The sequence below is a fragment of the Heterocephalus glaber genome, unplaced genomic scaffold (assembly GCF_053883595.1).
Source record: "Heterocephalus glaber isolate CG9 unplaced genomic scaffold, H.glaber_assembly_v1.0 deba00001733, whole genome shotgun sequence".
NCBI lineage: Eukaryota > Metazoa > Chordata > Mammalia > Rodentia > Bathyergidae > Heterocephalus > Heterocephalus glaber.
The window spans coordinates 20,466,470-20,481,947 of record NW_028258444.1 but is presented as its reverse complement, the minus strand read 5'-3'; the positions used below and the strand labels follow the sequence as shown (position 1 = coordinate 20,481,947).

The 15,478-nt window shown below is 42.3% G+C and overlaps 1 protein-coding gene across 5 annotated transcripts in view; it reads right to left on the bottom strand.

Moving 5' to 3' along the window:
- Slc4a8 (solute carrier family 4 member 8) overlaps positions 1-15,436 on the bottom strand; it is a 106,073-nt gene extending 90,637 nt beyond the window's left edge. For 4 of the 5 annotated variants that reach the window (XR_002388888.2, XR_015446966.1, XR_015446967.1 and 1 more), the window contains exons 1-2: positions 11,327-11,345; positions 4,810-4,891 (exon numbers count right to left, since the gene is read on the bottom strand). Coding sequence is in view for 1 of the 5 variants with exons in the window: in XM_021243063.2 (XP_021098722.1) it covers positions 4,810-4,891; positions 15,223-15,267 (127 nt within the window). In the remaining 4 variants the exon portion in view is untranslated. Of the gene's footprint in view, positions 1-4,809; positions 4,892-11,326; positions 11,346-15,222 lie in introns of those variants that run through there. The other variant, XM_021243063.2, reaches the window with a different exon arrangement.
- Between the last annotated feature and the right edge of the window lie 42 nt (positions 15,437-15,478).

The following is a 15,478-nucleotide window of genomic DNA, read 5'->3' as shown; positions in this document are numbered from 1 at the left end:
CCCGAGTTTGATCCCTGGTACCAAAAAAAAAATTTTTTTTTAATTTTAAAAAGGGTTGAGGATATAGCTCAGTGCAAAGACCCTGGATTCAATCCCCAGTAACACACAAAGGAGAGGGGCTGGGGATGCAGTTCAGCACGAATATGCTTGCCTAACATGACCAGGGCCTTAGGATCAATCCTAAGTACTACAAATATAAATATGATTTTAAATATTGATACTATGAATCAAAGATCAAATGATACAGTATCTTTGATGGGGGGAGGATAGAAAAGGAAGCCTTTAGCTGAGCTGATTATAGGGGACATCTGAGGAGAGGTCCTGAGAAGACCTAGGAGAAGAGCATTCTAGGGAGAGGAAAGATCAAGGGCACGGGCTGTAAGCTGGGATGAGCATGAACGCAAGGCAAAGGGACAGGGACAACGTGGAAAAGGGAAGGGAATGATACAGAAGATGACAGAAAGCAAGAGTAGATCAAGGAGAATCCATGGATCATGAAAAACACAACTAGATCCTAGAGAATCACTTCAAATAGCCCCTAAAATGGTGATCTAACATGGTAAAATCTCGTACATCTAGGTAGAGCTGGTCACAGCCTCACTGAGGGATTACTTTCAAGTTTCCTCTTTCCCGAACTACCCCCTGCCTGCCACCCCTAGAGGCCAGGCCAGGCCTCTACTTTGAGCACACTAAAAATACTTCCACTAGGCTCACCCTGCTAGAATTATCTAATTTTAACTACATTCTAAAGAGATATTAAGGAGTCAGTATTCAAACACATGTTATTAGATCTCATCTTACTGCTTAATTTACTCACTGTCACTATTAAAGTAAACAAGGAGGTTAGACCAAATGAATTCCCAACTCTGAAGCCCAAGTTCTAATGTTTAAGTCATAGGAAAGTTTCAGTCTAGGTCATATTTTGGAAACATTTTTCGGCACAGAGGTTTAATTATTCTCACCATTCTTACTTATTGCTACAGAGAGGGACCACAGAAGGGGCTCCGTAAATGTCTGTTGAGTGAAAAATGTATAGTTCTACTGGATATCTAAATTCCCACTAGGCAGGTGTGAGGCATAATGGTGAAGATGTACTTCAGATGCCTTTGATGTTTCTGTAGGAATACAAAGCTTAAATCTTAGAGAAGGAAGGGCTGTCTGCCTTTTGAAAACACCAAAGAGACAGGCAGAAATGAAAACAAGCTCAGCAAAGATCAGTGCTAAGAAGGACCAAGTGTCAGAAAACTAGAAATCAGTTTCTAGGCTGGGGACGCCGAAGCAGGAATCTGGATTTTCTGAGTGAATTTAGCAGAAAGGATAACAAACACAAAGACCCTAGGAAATGAACACAGCAACCATAAAGTCCAGTGGATCTAACTAGATTCTGGGAGTCCAGTGGCTTCATCAAAGTAACCCTGTGGTGGCCACTCTGCTGGTCATCCAATGACACTCCTCCACACACAGTCTTTGTCTCCTTCGTCTATCTGCCAACTCACTCAAACACCATTTCTTCATGTCTAATTCTTCGTTCTTTTTGTCTGTCAGTGTCTCACCTCATCTACTGGGGCTATGTGCAAATTAGTAAAAGTCCTGAAAAAGAAGTAATCCTAGTGTCTGTTTTTTAAATAAGCACAGTACAGATACACATACAGAGAGCAATCGTTAGTGAACTGGCACTGAATCTCGTGGAGGACAGAAACCACAAGTGTGACCCTCACCGTAATAGAGACTGGGCATACCAATGTACAGTGCTGCACATCCACACTGTTTGCCAAGCACTCATATGGAGCCCATTAGCACATACAAAAGGATGCACCTCTGGGCTTACAGTGGACTCAAAGTCAATAACCACAAGGGGAAAGCTAACATGTGGAACAGATGCCAGCCTTTTTTAAAGTTATAAATAAATAGCTCTGTTAAAAACATATTAGTAGGCATTAAACTTACTCCAGTATTCATAAATCTAGTTAATCTGGAATAATGATCTGCCAGGAAAAAATGGAAAAGGTCGTTCCTCTAACTAAAGCAACTGCTGTTTTCCTCTGGGACTGGAAGAGTCCGTGGAAACATGTCATAGACAATTACTCTTCTTGAGTCTATCTTTGGAAAGCTGTTTTAATGTTTGCTTTTATTCTTTAGATAGATAGGTAGACAGACAGGTAGCTAGATATCAATACCATGGTTTAGTGTATATTTTCTAAGTGATAAAATTAGCTTATGCAAAAAGACCCACATTTATAGTTTTTAACTATATCCAGACATTCTATCTCAGAAATTGTGGTGAAAATGAGGCAAGGGAATGGTTTATCAGGTGCATAGTGGGTATGGAGTAAAGGGGGAGGAAGACCTGGTGATTTCTCTACAGCCACAGAAATCAAAATACAATTTACTCTATCTTCTATTAAAGTGGGACTGATTTTATTCTATGCCTTCAAGAAACACCACTATCCTAAGCACTGCCTACTTGAGCCCTAAGGTTGCATGTCAAAGTGAGTCAGGGGTGGAGGGACCCAGGGCATTGCCAACTCCCCATCAATCCTAATTCCCTCTCCTCTTCTCTAGGGCTGCTCTTTGAACCACATCAGGTCTGGGGAGTGGGCACAATGTTTTCTCCATTTGCATCTAGTACATCTTTAAAAAGAAGGTAACATAGATGGGCTGGGGATATAGCTCAGAGGTACAGTGCTTGACCAGCATGTGTGAGACCCCGAGTTTGATCCTTAGTACCACAAAAGAAAAAAAATTCTGAAAAAAGTGCTAACAGAAAAGATTCTAGTTTTTAGAAAGGGCTGTACATAAAGGACCATTTCCCAACATACCATCCTCCAGTAATGCCATCTTCATACGCAGCTTTCTTTTACAGCAAAGTAGAGCATGCATAAGGAATAGATGATGTCATCAGGAGATACTGCTCCTGCTGCCAATTTGCAGCTAACCTCTGTGAATGGAACCTAGTCCTTGGGATCCAAGAGAGCTTGCCCAGGTTTATTATTCTATTTCTAAGTAGACAAAAGTGTGTTCATAAATGGTTATGCCCTCACTGAGGACAAAGGTCCAATGAGTAACTGCTGAAGCCATCAAAACAGACGGTTACGTGCCCCTGCCCCCAAGGTATAATGAGAGGGTAGAGAGATAAGAGGATTATTAGAACAGAATAAGAGGGAGGAACAACACATAAAAATGTCTACATAGTAAGGCAAGATACTGAGGTTAGATGGTTAATGCTGGATATTATTCTCTCTTTGCAAACGTGGTAGAATGAAAAGAGCAGGACTCTATACCGTTTCCCCTGCTTCGAGGCTAGATGATGCTGAGCAGTTTCCTCCATGTAAAATTGGGATAATGATACCTACCAGGTACCTGGCCAGGGACCAGAGAGACAAAAAAATCAACTTGTATAACTGATGCCTCATCTAATACCAAACACACAGGGGCATTCTAAATAGTAGCCTCCCACACTACACTCTTCTTTTCCCACTTTCTCCCATTTGCTGAAACCTTCATTTCCTCTTTATGCATCTGGTCAAAATAACTTGTAAAACTTGACCTTGATATACCCAAACCCCACTGACCTCCACAGAGCCACCCACATAAGTTCTCACAGTAACAGACACAGAGGCTGAGTCAGCCTCTACAGCTTCCGTTCTCTCCCAATCCAAAGGACAAGTTTTCTCTGGGGGTTGCACAACTTTGATGAAAAATCCGTCATGGGAACAAGCAGTACGGAGAGAACATTTCACATGCTGTCCCAGGCATCAGAAAGTTGCTGTATCACAGCCTTCAATTGTGCAGGCGATGCTGCAGATATTTCACAAAGGCTTTTGAGACAAATGTGGCTCAAAAAAAAAAAAAAAAGCTGTACTGGACACAAGCCTCCCTCTAAATTAATGCCGCCATTAATCAAAAACCATTGCTAGGTGTGAGGCCACCTGCTAAAGCTCCAATGAGGCCCCATGGGAAAAAAGGAAAACAAAAGAACACCACGCACTGGTCATGTGGGGAGTGGGGTTTGGGGACCAGAGAAAGGAAGAAGAGTCTTAATGTGGTAAACCAAATAGTCAGGCAACAAAATGCCTCTTCCTTCCTCCCAGTTCAGTTTGATTTTTATAAAATTTTGTGTTGTTAACTATTAGAGAGTATGTCACAGGTGTGTTCCTGTTTTGCCTTTTCTTATTTAGATGAAAACACTAGGAAGAAATGGGTATAGTTAGAAAATGAAGAATAAATATTGGAAATGGGATTTAAAAAGGAAGAGAGTTCTATAGCCAAACTGAGTTTTAAAAACTATTTGTATTTTATTTTCTTTTTAAATTTTGCATATCCTTATATTTTCAAGTAGTATCAAGCAAGAATCAATGTACTTCAGGGGCTGGGGATCTAGCTCAGTGGTTCCACCGCCTACCTCGCAAGCACAAGGACCCGTTTGATCCCCGGAACCAAAAACAAAACAAAACAAGAGAATCAATGTACTTCACATTCTCAAGGAATAGGCTGTTAATACTTCTACTGAACTATACAGTTCTTAAAGCACTATATCATAAGTTCTTGATTAGACCCTAATGATATCCCTGTCAGGTGGACTGCTGTCTCTGCTTTTATCTAATAGACAAGGAAATCGAGGCTAAAAAAAGTTATTATGTGATTTTTCCCCCAAAGTCTTATGTCTAGTAAGAAAGAGTTAGGACTCAAACCCAGGTGTCCTGATGGTAAAGCCAGATCTGTTCTTCTCATACTAGGCTCCCTCTTGGCAACTTCCCCATCACAAAAAAAAAAACAAAAAACAAAAAACAAAAAAACTGCAGCTCTTACCTTCCAACTCTTCTTTCTCATAGTGAATGTTGAGAATTGTACTGGTCCCACCCTGATCCACCACAGCTTCTTCATCTGGTCTCTGTTTAAACACAAGTTAAGTAAGTAGGTGTGGTGATACACACATTCATTTAAATACTGGTGTACCTTATATATGCCAGACCCTTTTGAGATACCTGGGGGGAAAGAAAGAGAATACAATGATTTACATATATTTTTAAATTTGAACTTCACAACAACCTTGAGATGCAAACATAGCAGCCACTTTCTTTCTCATTTTATAAATGAGCAGTCTGAGATGTAGAGAATATTAAATTACTATAGCCCAAGGTCACAAATGCAGTAAAAGATAGAGCTAAGACTGAGATCAGGTCTTGTGACTGCAGCTCCCATGTCTTTTCCCACCTATACATCTTTATAATGATTTGGCATTTTGCAAATGCTGTCAAGCATGTTGTCTCATTTAATATAAACTGGTATTCCTGATCTCTGTCCAGCATTTGAGTGTTTATTACACTGTCCTTGAAACTCTATCCTGCTCTTCTGATCAGGTCTCTTCTGTGTCATCCTAAGGCTCATCTTCTTCTAACTTTAATTCCCAAGGAAGAGCTCTTGATCCTTTGTTTCCCTCTCTTGGATCTTACAGATTTCAACTGTAGCCTCAAACTGTGTGGCTCAGCACTTGGTGAGCCACTGAGATCCTGCACCTCAAGATCCATGTGTCTAAAATCAAACTAACCTTTCTTCCAAAAATAGTACTCAGTCCTTATTCATTTATTCTTATCCATAGAACCATCATTTCTTAGCTCATATTTCAAATTTATGTATTTATCCATTCAATACATATTTAGTGCTTCGCCATCTGCCTGCAGAAAATTAATTCCCTTTTATTATGAAGTGTCCCTTTGTACTTTATTTCAAATTCACTCCTGTATCTCACCCACTCTGCCCCACACTGTTTTGTCTTATAGATTATACAGCATTTTTCAGCTCTGGAGCCACCTTCTTCACTGAGTGCTGCTGTCTGTCTGGACTCCCATTCTCTCCCTGCAGCTCCCATCCCACCATGGGTGGCTAATACAACATTATTCATCATCTCAGACCTCAATCTAAATGCAATCTGAAAATTCATTTGGAATCAGAAGAGACCTAGAATAGCAAAAGCAATCCTGGCCAACAAAAGCAAGGCAGGGGTCATCACAATCCCTTACCTGAAATTTTACTACAAAGCTACTGTAATAAAAATAGCATGGTACTGGCACAAAAAAAAAAAAAAAAAAAAAAAAAAAAACCAGACTCGAGGATCAATGGAACAGATTAGAAGATGCAGAAACAACTCCAGACATACTCAACCACTTTATCTTTGACAAAGAAACCAAACACCTTCACTGGAAGAAAGAGCCTCTTCAATAAATGGTGCTGGAAAAACTGAGTTTCCAATTGCCAAAGATTAAAACTAGACCCATATCTTTCACCACCCACTAAACTCAAATCAAAATGGATCAAAGATCTAAATATTAAAACAGAAACACTAAATCTGCTGGTAGATAGAATAAGTGGAACTCTTGAAGACAATGGTGTAGGCAAAGACTTTATGAACAAAACCCCAATTGCACAGGAACTATCACAAAGAATCAACAACTGGGATCTCATTTTATTAAAAAGCTTTTACACAACAAAAGAAACCACCAACAGAGTGAAGAGAAAAATTTTTCCCAGCTGTTCCTCAAAGGACAACTATCAAGAATACATAAAGAACTCAAAAAAACAAGAACCCCCCCCCACCAAAATTTAAAAGCCCAATCCAAATATAGGCATCTGAAATTTTTCAGATGAAGAAGTAGACACAGCAAATAAATATATGAAAAAATGTTCAACATCACTGGTCATTTGAGAGATGCAAATTAAAACAACGCAAAGATTCCATCTCACTCCAGAAAGAATGGCTACTATCAAGAAATCAAAAAAAAAAAAAAAAACAGAAATCAACCAATAACAAATGCTGGAGGGGGTGTGAGAAAAAAAGGAACCCTTCTTCACTGTTGGTGGGAGTGTAGACTGGTGCAACCTCGTGGAAATCAGTGTGGGGATTCCTCAAAAAACTAAAACTAGAGGTTCCATTTGACCCAGCTATTCCCCTTCTTGGTATCTTCCAGAAAGAATTAAAAGAATCATACCACAGTGACATATGCATACCCATGTTTATAGTAGCACAGTTTGTAATAGCTAAAGCTTGGAAACAGCCCAACTGCCCATCAGTTGATGAATGGATAAAGAAAATGTGGTTTTTTCATACAATGGAGTATTACTCTGCCACAAGGAAGGATAAACTTGAGACATTCCCAGGTAAATAGATGAACCTTGAGACCACACTCTTAAGTGAAATAAATCAGATACACATATTCAAATATTGCATTGTTTCTCTGATGTGAGAACCTGAAAGTGTAAATAAGGACCAAAATGTATAACAGATATGTTCAACAGGAAGAAAATGTTCAAATGGGAAGGGGAACTAGGGAGAGGGGCAGGGAAAAGGAAGGAAATAAAAAGGAAAAAAAGAGAATAGAAGGAATAATGGAAACAAAGCTTTTGTAAATAAGGAAGGGAAGAGGGATTGAAAGGAGAAGAGGGAAAGGGAAATAAAAGAATCAAGATTTATCATGTACAGGTACAAATTTCCTATGATGAATGTTATCATTATGCATATCTAAAATGTACCAATAAAATTAATTTTTAAAAAGACAAGTCTTGAGAGAGAAAGCATTGCTATAAACCTTTAAAGATAAATGAATTATAGCTGAGCAGCAGAACAGCGTCTTATAGTAACAGGCAAATTAAAAGGCTGAGTCTTGGGGCCGGGGATTTAGCTCAGTGCTTTCGCCGCCTGCTGCGCAAGTGCAAGGACCAGAGTTTAATTCCCGGTACCAAAAAAAAAAAAAAAAGGCTTGAGTCTTACATAATGGTCCCTCATCTTGAAAGCAGCCACAGAGGCTTCAGGGAGGGGAACTGTGGGAGGCAGAGCCCACCTAGAGCCTTCTCTTTGACACACTGTCCCTGCTGCTCTACTCTGGACCTGTGATAGTGGACCTGCCCAACTGAACCCTACCTCATTCCTGTAGTGGGTCTCAGACTCTTCACCTCAAAGATCCCTTTCATTTCCCCCCCGAAGACCCAATGTTTATAGAGATTATACATAATGCACTCCTCGCACCCCTCCAACCTTCATCCCCACCCAGACCAAAATGGGGGGGCATTTATTGAGTTCTGATACATTTAACAATTTTAAAATCAACAAATATAAAGATGGCTTCCAGGGATTTCAGGCAAACACTCTGCACTAAGCTATATCCCCAGCCCTATTTCCAGGGTTTCTAATCTGAAAACCAATTTGATATAACTGGAATCAGGAGAAATGTTTATTGAGCACTTACTAAACCTCTAGCATTTTTCTCTACATATATTACCTCACTTAATCCCCAAAACAAAAGCTGATGTGGTGGCATTCACCTATAATCCCAGCACTTGGGAGACTGAAGCAGGAGGATTGCAGTGAGTTTGAGGCCAGCCTGGGCTACCCAATGTGTTCAAGGCCAGCCTCCACTACAAAGCAAGACCTTGTCTCAAAAACAAACAAACAAACAAAATCCCCAAAACAGTCCTAAATCAAGGCTAAGTAAAATCTCACAAGAGCTAAGTGAGATAGGAAGACTCATCTGTCTGTCTCTTATTAACAGGATGCACTAAGATCGCCAAAAGCAAAGTACCCAGTCATATATTGAAGTTCAGATCACCTAATCATGAAATAATGCCCACAGTAAAAAACAGCTCAAGACCTACATTATTACCCTAAAAATCCTTAGTGTCCCAGAGTCCCATATGCCAAACTGTCCTCCTACTGACCAGATTCTAACTATTCTCCATCCCCTAATTAATTTCCATCTTCCTCTTCATCTAGCAGAGCATCTGAATTCTGGCCCCTTGAAGGCCTCGCCTCTGAATCTGACCCAAATTTCCAACTCTCCAATGCCCACAATTACTTCCCCACTAAATACAAGTATCTAGTAACAGAAAAAGCAGGTCCCACTTGTGCTACTGTTTCAGACTCCTCAGTGGCCATGAGCTCCTGAATACCCGTGAACTGCCTATCTTGACTCTTCAGGAACCTGATAGGGAACTAAAATTCCAAAATGGCTCTGTTTTCTCAGTGATTTGTCTCTTGAACCTCACTCCTATTCACTACAGATTACTAGGTTAATATATGGTGATAGGGAGAATAATGAGCCCTCATGAGATGCACATCCTACTCACCAGAATTTCTAAATGTTATCTTATATGGCAAAGGGGAATTAAGATTGCAGATAGAAGTAAGGACTAATCAGCTGACCTTACAATAAGATTATCACAAATTAAGTAAATACAATGTAATCACAAGAATCTTTAAAACGGAAGAGGGAGGCAAAAGAATAGAATCAGAGAGGGAGATGTGATGACAGATCAGGGTTTGAGAGATACAGTTTCTGGCTCTGAAGGTAGAGAAGGGATGAAAGAAGGGAATTATGGGCCAAGGAATGTAGTCCCTAGAAGATGGACAAGACAAAAAATTCTCTTCTGGATCCTCCAGAAAGAAACAGCCCTACCAACACATTGACTTTGGTGCAATGAGACCTGTGTGAAACTTTTGAACTATGGACTTGTAAGATGATAAATTTATGTTGTTTAAACCACTAAATTTGTGGTGAATTTTTATGGCAGCAATAGGAAACTAATACTATACATATATTATGACTTCCTAAATACCAAAACCAGAGTAAACTTGTTACTACCTTATAAGCAACAGCCAGATTTGTTGCTGTAACCTAGCAGCAGATTTGAAATAAACACAATTGATTTTCTTTGTTCTGATTACTACTGTGAGCCCTGCCTTCTCTGCCAAGGCAAATCATGAGGTAAGACAATTATCTATAGATTTTGAAGGAAATAAATTGCAGCCTGAATTGTCCCCCAATTCTCTGGTCAAGTTTTTGCTCGGCAAGGCAGCCCACATCTTTCTTCCTGAAGGTCCTCAGCAGAGCTGGGAAAGCCGGGTAGAGAATACCCACAGCTCCCAGTTCTCACACACTGCCTAGTGTGTATTGGAAGAGTGGAGAGGTATATGGCAATGTGCTTGGACAGAAACTGCAATTAAGGGTCAATGCTTTTATTCAATAATATTGAACAAATATTCACTGTTTACCATACTGACCATGACCCTCAGAAAAGTTGACCTGTTCTCTACAGAGCTATTCGTTCATTTGCTCAGCAAATACTTACTGAGCTACAATATATGCAAAAATCCCTGGGCACTGGAATTCAGGGCTCCTTCAGGAAGTCTTGTCTTAAGGTTCACCTGAAGGTGTACAGTGTGAACCTCTTCCCATTGACCCCCACTGACCATGTTTCTCAATTATCATCCATTTGCCATGGTTTGGTATTCTGAAGATTTTTGTAAAATGTTCCATTCTGAGGAGACCTGATTCACACTGCCCAAACTCACTTGCCTACCCTCCACCTTTTCCCTTCTCAGTGAACTTCACCTCAATCACTTGGCACAAATGCTGAGGACTGTAACCTCTCCAGCTTTCTCTTCAAGCACTTCCTTCTGGTTAGTTCTGAAAGTGCTAATCTGGAGAACTATGAAACTACAAGATATCCTCAGTTCCAGTCCACAGCAGGGGCTTTCCCTTAAGCTGTCTCATCTTCTTCCTCTATTACTACTCCCTTTAAGAGCTCATCAATCCTTAAAATTTCAATAACTCCTCCAGACATCTCATCAAAATGAATACTGCAGGCCTTCATTAACTCATTCTCAATTACATCAACAGGCTCCTGGCTGGCTTCTGTCATTCTAGTCTCTCCAACTCTCATATAGCCTTTGTACACCTTGCCACACATATCTTCCCAAACATTTTTTTTTTTGGTACCGGGGATCGAACTTGGGTCCTTCTGCTTGCAAAGCAGGCTCTTCCCAAACATTTCATAAGGGCTTACTCACAGCCAGGTACTAATCTAGATGCCAAAGACACAAGCTGCAGTACTACAGTGATTGAGGGCACATTCTTTAAAGAGAGACAGGCCTGGATTTGGCAGAGCTACAGGCAGTTTTGTCACTTATTAGAAGTTATCTGACCTCTCTATACCTCAGTTTCCCCATTTGCAAAATGGGAATAATAAAGGTACATAATTCTGAGAATTATGGAGTTCAATGGGATCCCAGGGCTGGGGTTGTAGCTCAGTGGTAAAGCACTTGCCTAGCATATGAAAGGTCCTAGGTTCAATTCCCAGCACCACAAAAGACAAGAACATGAACAAGGAGGAGGAAGTGGGGTGGTAAAGAAATTAATGGAATAGTGCATGGAAAACACCTAGCACAGTGCCTGGCACATAGCAAGCAATCAATAAAAGTTACTTCAACAGTAACAACAAAGGGAGATGCATGTATATTCCACAAGTAAAGGGTGGAAAAAGTGATAGCACTTACTACATCTGCGAGCAGAGAAGACTGAGCAGCAAATTTAGACAGAGCAATATGAAGCCAGACCTTGAAGGTCAAACCAGAATTTCCTAGGTGCAAAGAAAGGAAAGATTTTTCAGCTTGAACACCTGAGCAAAAAATACCTGAACAAAAGCACAGCAGCAAAGAAGAGAAACCTCTCATATAATCAAATAATGGCCATTTGTGGCTCTGTGTTAATCCTGAAGAGCCCATGGGCTCCTCTGTATAGGGGAAAATTGTTCATTTATTCATGCAACTGAGAACCAATTTTATATCAGGCACCTGCTAGATTTTCTGCCTGGTCCCTGCCCTCATATGCTTCTATTTAATAAGATAGTAAACAAGAAATCAAAATAAGAATACTTCAAGCTGGACATGTGGTGCATGCCTGTAATTCCAGCACTTGGGAGGCTGAGGCAGGAGGATCTCCATGAGTTCAAGGCCAGCCTGGGCTACATAGTGGGTTCAAGGCCAGCCTGGACTACACAGTGAGACCCTGTCTTAAAACACACACACACACACACACACACACACACACACACACACACACACTTCAGATAAGTACATGTGAAATCAAGAAAATAACAAGAGGCAAGAGATTACAAGTTCATATCCAGCCTGGGCAACCTAGCAAGTCCCTGTGTCAAAATAGAAAAATAAAAAGGACTAGGGATATAGCTTAGTGCTCCCTGGGTTTAGTCCCCATACAGGAAGGAAAAAAGAAAAGGAAGGAAGGAAACAAAGAAGGGAGGGAGGGAAGGGGAGGGAAGGGAAGGGGAGGGGAGGGGAGGGGAGGGTAGAGAGAGAGTGCTGAGAAAATAATTTCACATAAAGGAGAGTCACTGGGAGTGAAGATCAAGCAAAGCCACTTTGAAGAGGTGAATTGAGTCATGACAAAGCCTGGGTAGAAAGTGTCCCTGGCAGAGAATGACAAACTCAAAGCTCCTGAGCTATGAAAGAGCTTGCCATACTGAAGAAACAATGGAAGCCAGAGTTTGTGGTGTAAGCCTATAAGCCCAGCTCCTCAGGAGGCTGAGGCAGGAAGAGCATGAGTTAAAAGCCAGCCTATCTCAAAGACCCTGTCTCAAAATTTTAGAAAAAAGCCTGGAGTGTAGCTCAGTGGTAGAGTTTGTCTGGATTCAATCTCCAGCACAAAGAAAAGAAAACAAGACAGTGTAGGGGTATAAGGTGAGAGAGTGGAGAAGAGGCAGTCTCAGGAGCATGGGCGGGCCCTGATTATGTTAAAGCTTGGTAATCCATCACAAAGAATTTGGGTTTTATTCTAAAATGCACTGGGAAGGGACTGACGGGATTCCAGATAGGGTATGACAGGATCTGATATGTGTTTTTAAAAGCTCCCTCTGGTTTCCACATGGATTGTAGCCAGGCAAGAAAACAAGCAGAGGGTGCTGTTGCAAGGCTAGAGCTGTGTCCACACCTGAGAAACAGCATAGACTTTCGGTACACAGAAGTGATTTCTGGAACATCACACAATTTACTCGTTTTGCAAGGTCCATCTCCCCAGCACACAGCCTCACTGGCATACAGCAGGCTTACTTGGCAATTGGCTGGACTGTGTCCTCCTTCTACCCTCATTCTCTTTTCCTCCCTATACCCCTGCCTATTGCCTAACTGTAACTTTCATGAAATCCTGCTAGTCTCACTCGATTCCATTTCCTTTCCTCACTCCGCCACCCATGAAAGTTTCACAGGCTGGATGGGAAGGAGATAATTATTTTCTATCTTACCCCAGCAGCACTCAGGAATTGCTGGTCTCACAGAAAACTGGCAGAAACTTAAGGGTTATTGTGCTCTTCATGATACAATCTGCACATGTTCTACCTATGAGGGACCCTGTTCTCACATTCATTCCGGCCTATTCTCTCCACTGCTGCCAGAGAAATCTTTCAATAGAAAAATCCAATCCTGGTATCATTTGCTGTCTCTTGAGCCCCCTCTCTCACCTGCCTCACCTTCCTCTCCCTGCTTAAACCCCTCTAGTGGTGCCCCCTGTTCCTCAAGTAAGTACCAACTTCCTCAGCAGGGGCTACAATGGCCTAGGATGTTACAATCCTTGACTATATCCTACACCATTCTCCTCATGGATCCCTGTGGCTCTACCACAGGCTTTTTGTCAGAATGTGTCCCCTTCTGCCACAGGACTTGTGTATATGCTGTTTTCTTTGCCTCCATAACCTCCCTTTTCCCTTACTTGACATTTACTCATTCTTTAGATCTTTATCCAAATTTTCTTCCTTGGCAAAATCATCTCTGATCTGAGATTACACACCCATAACACCTAACTTTACTTTGAAACATTTATCACAGTTTTAAGTCATATATTTATTTGTGACTACTTGATGAAAAATAGTTATTTCTCCCTTACCACTAGATCATGAGCTCCAGGAGGGCAAGAACTTATCTGTTTTTGCTCTCATCACTGTACTACAGGGCTTAAATTACATATAGTGAGCCTTAAAATGATCAAATATGGAAAGATTTTCCAAAATCTTAGATATTGCTCCTTTTTCTCCCAGTATTGGAGATTGAATCCAGAGCCTTTGCACTAAGCTACATCTCCAGTCCTTTTATTTTTTATTTTGAGACAAGATCTTGCTAAATAGCCCAGGCAAAATTTGAACTTGCAATCCTCCTGTCTCAGCTGGGATGCCTGCCCCACCACGCCCTGCTTTGTTCCTTTTCAACTGAGAAAGCAGAAAAGAAACTATGGATCTTCTTAGTAGCAAATTATTATGAGGAAGAAGGGGAAGGAGTCAGTGTCTGATACTCATTTTGCTACAAACTCAGGACATTTTCTCTGCCTCCTTCCAGAAACAACGCTGATGTCAGCGTGGCACTTGTTTCCAAGACCTGTCATCCTTCCTGAGATGGTCCACTAGCCTCTTCACTGTCATCCATTATCTTGACTGCTCTCCCATTTTCAAAACCTCCTTTCCAGGGCAGTAATCACACAGTGTGATTGCACAGGAAGGGGAAGGCGAGAGTTCAAAGAGCTACCACTCACTGCATATCACACAATAAATAGCATTTCATAAAGCCTTTCACAAGTAGCACCTCATCTGATGCTCCAAACAACCCTGTCAAGTAAACTAAGCAAATAACACTATGTCTCTTTTAATAAAGGAAGAAGCCGAGGTTAGGAGAGGCAAGTGACTTACACAAGGTCACAAAGCCTGTGTGAGATACATGTGGGATTTGAACCTACAGACACCTTGTCCAATGCTTCCTTACGTTGGCCAACCCAACAATTCTACTGTCAATTATTTAATACTGATTTTCTCAGCCCCTTAAACAAGCACCTGTTCCTGACCCACCAACACTTCCCTATTATCTATGTGTATGCAACTTGTCAAATGTCTGTGCGGTGGGGTGGAGGAGTCACAAAGCTGGCCACGCTAACGAGGGCTCTTCTCAGCCTCCACAGTCTTTGTAGCTCTTTCTCTGAGCCACTAATAACCCAATCCTCCCCACCCCCCAGGGATTAAAAACACAAAAGACCGGAGCAAAGTCCCTGGCTACCCTTTCGCCCACATTCCGGCGGGGCAATGGCGAAGCCAGCGGGCCTCTCCCACCAGGGAAGACTCGAGGAGGACAGAAGTCACCACCCGCCAGCCGTCTCGGCTCCTCGCGGACCCGCGCGAGGGATGTGGCAGTGATGGGCCGGCTCCCAGGTGCCGCCCAAGGTCACCTCTCCCGGCCCCGGCCGGCTCCCCAGCCGCCCCCAGCGCCCCCTAGCGTCCCGGGCCGGCTCCCCTCTCCCTCAGGGAGCGGCCTGGAAACCCGGGCTCCGGGGCAGGAAGGAGGGTGGGCAGAGGATCTGGAGGCTGAGCCCCGGGGAGGGGCGGGAGGCGGGGCCCTACCTGATAGCTGAGGACGCCGTCTGGCTGGTTACTCCCGGCAGGCATGGCGGAGCGGAATTAGGTCTCCCCAGCGGGTTCCAGGCCAAGCATCAGCAGCCCGCGCGTCTGGTTGGGTGTGAGCGGATCACTCGAGCCGCGACCCCTACCCTGAAGCCAACGGTCAACCATCAACCACCGCCGGTTCCATAGCCACCGGCCCGCGAGGCACCCACAGCAGCCAATCAGCGAACGGCCTATGTAGCCAATCAGAGCGCGG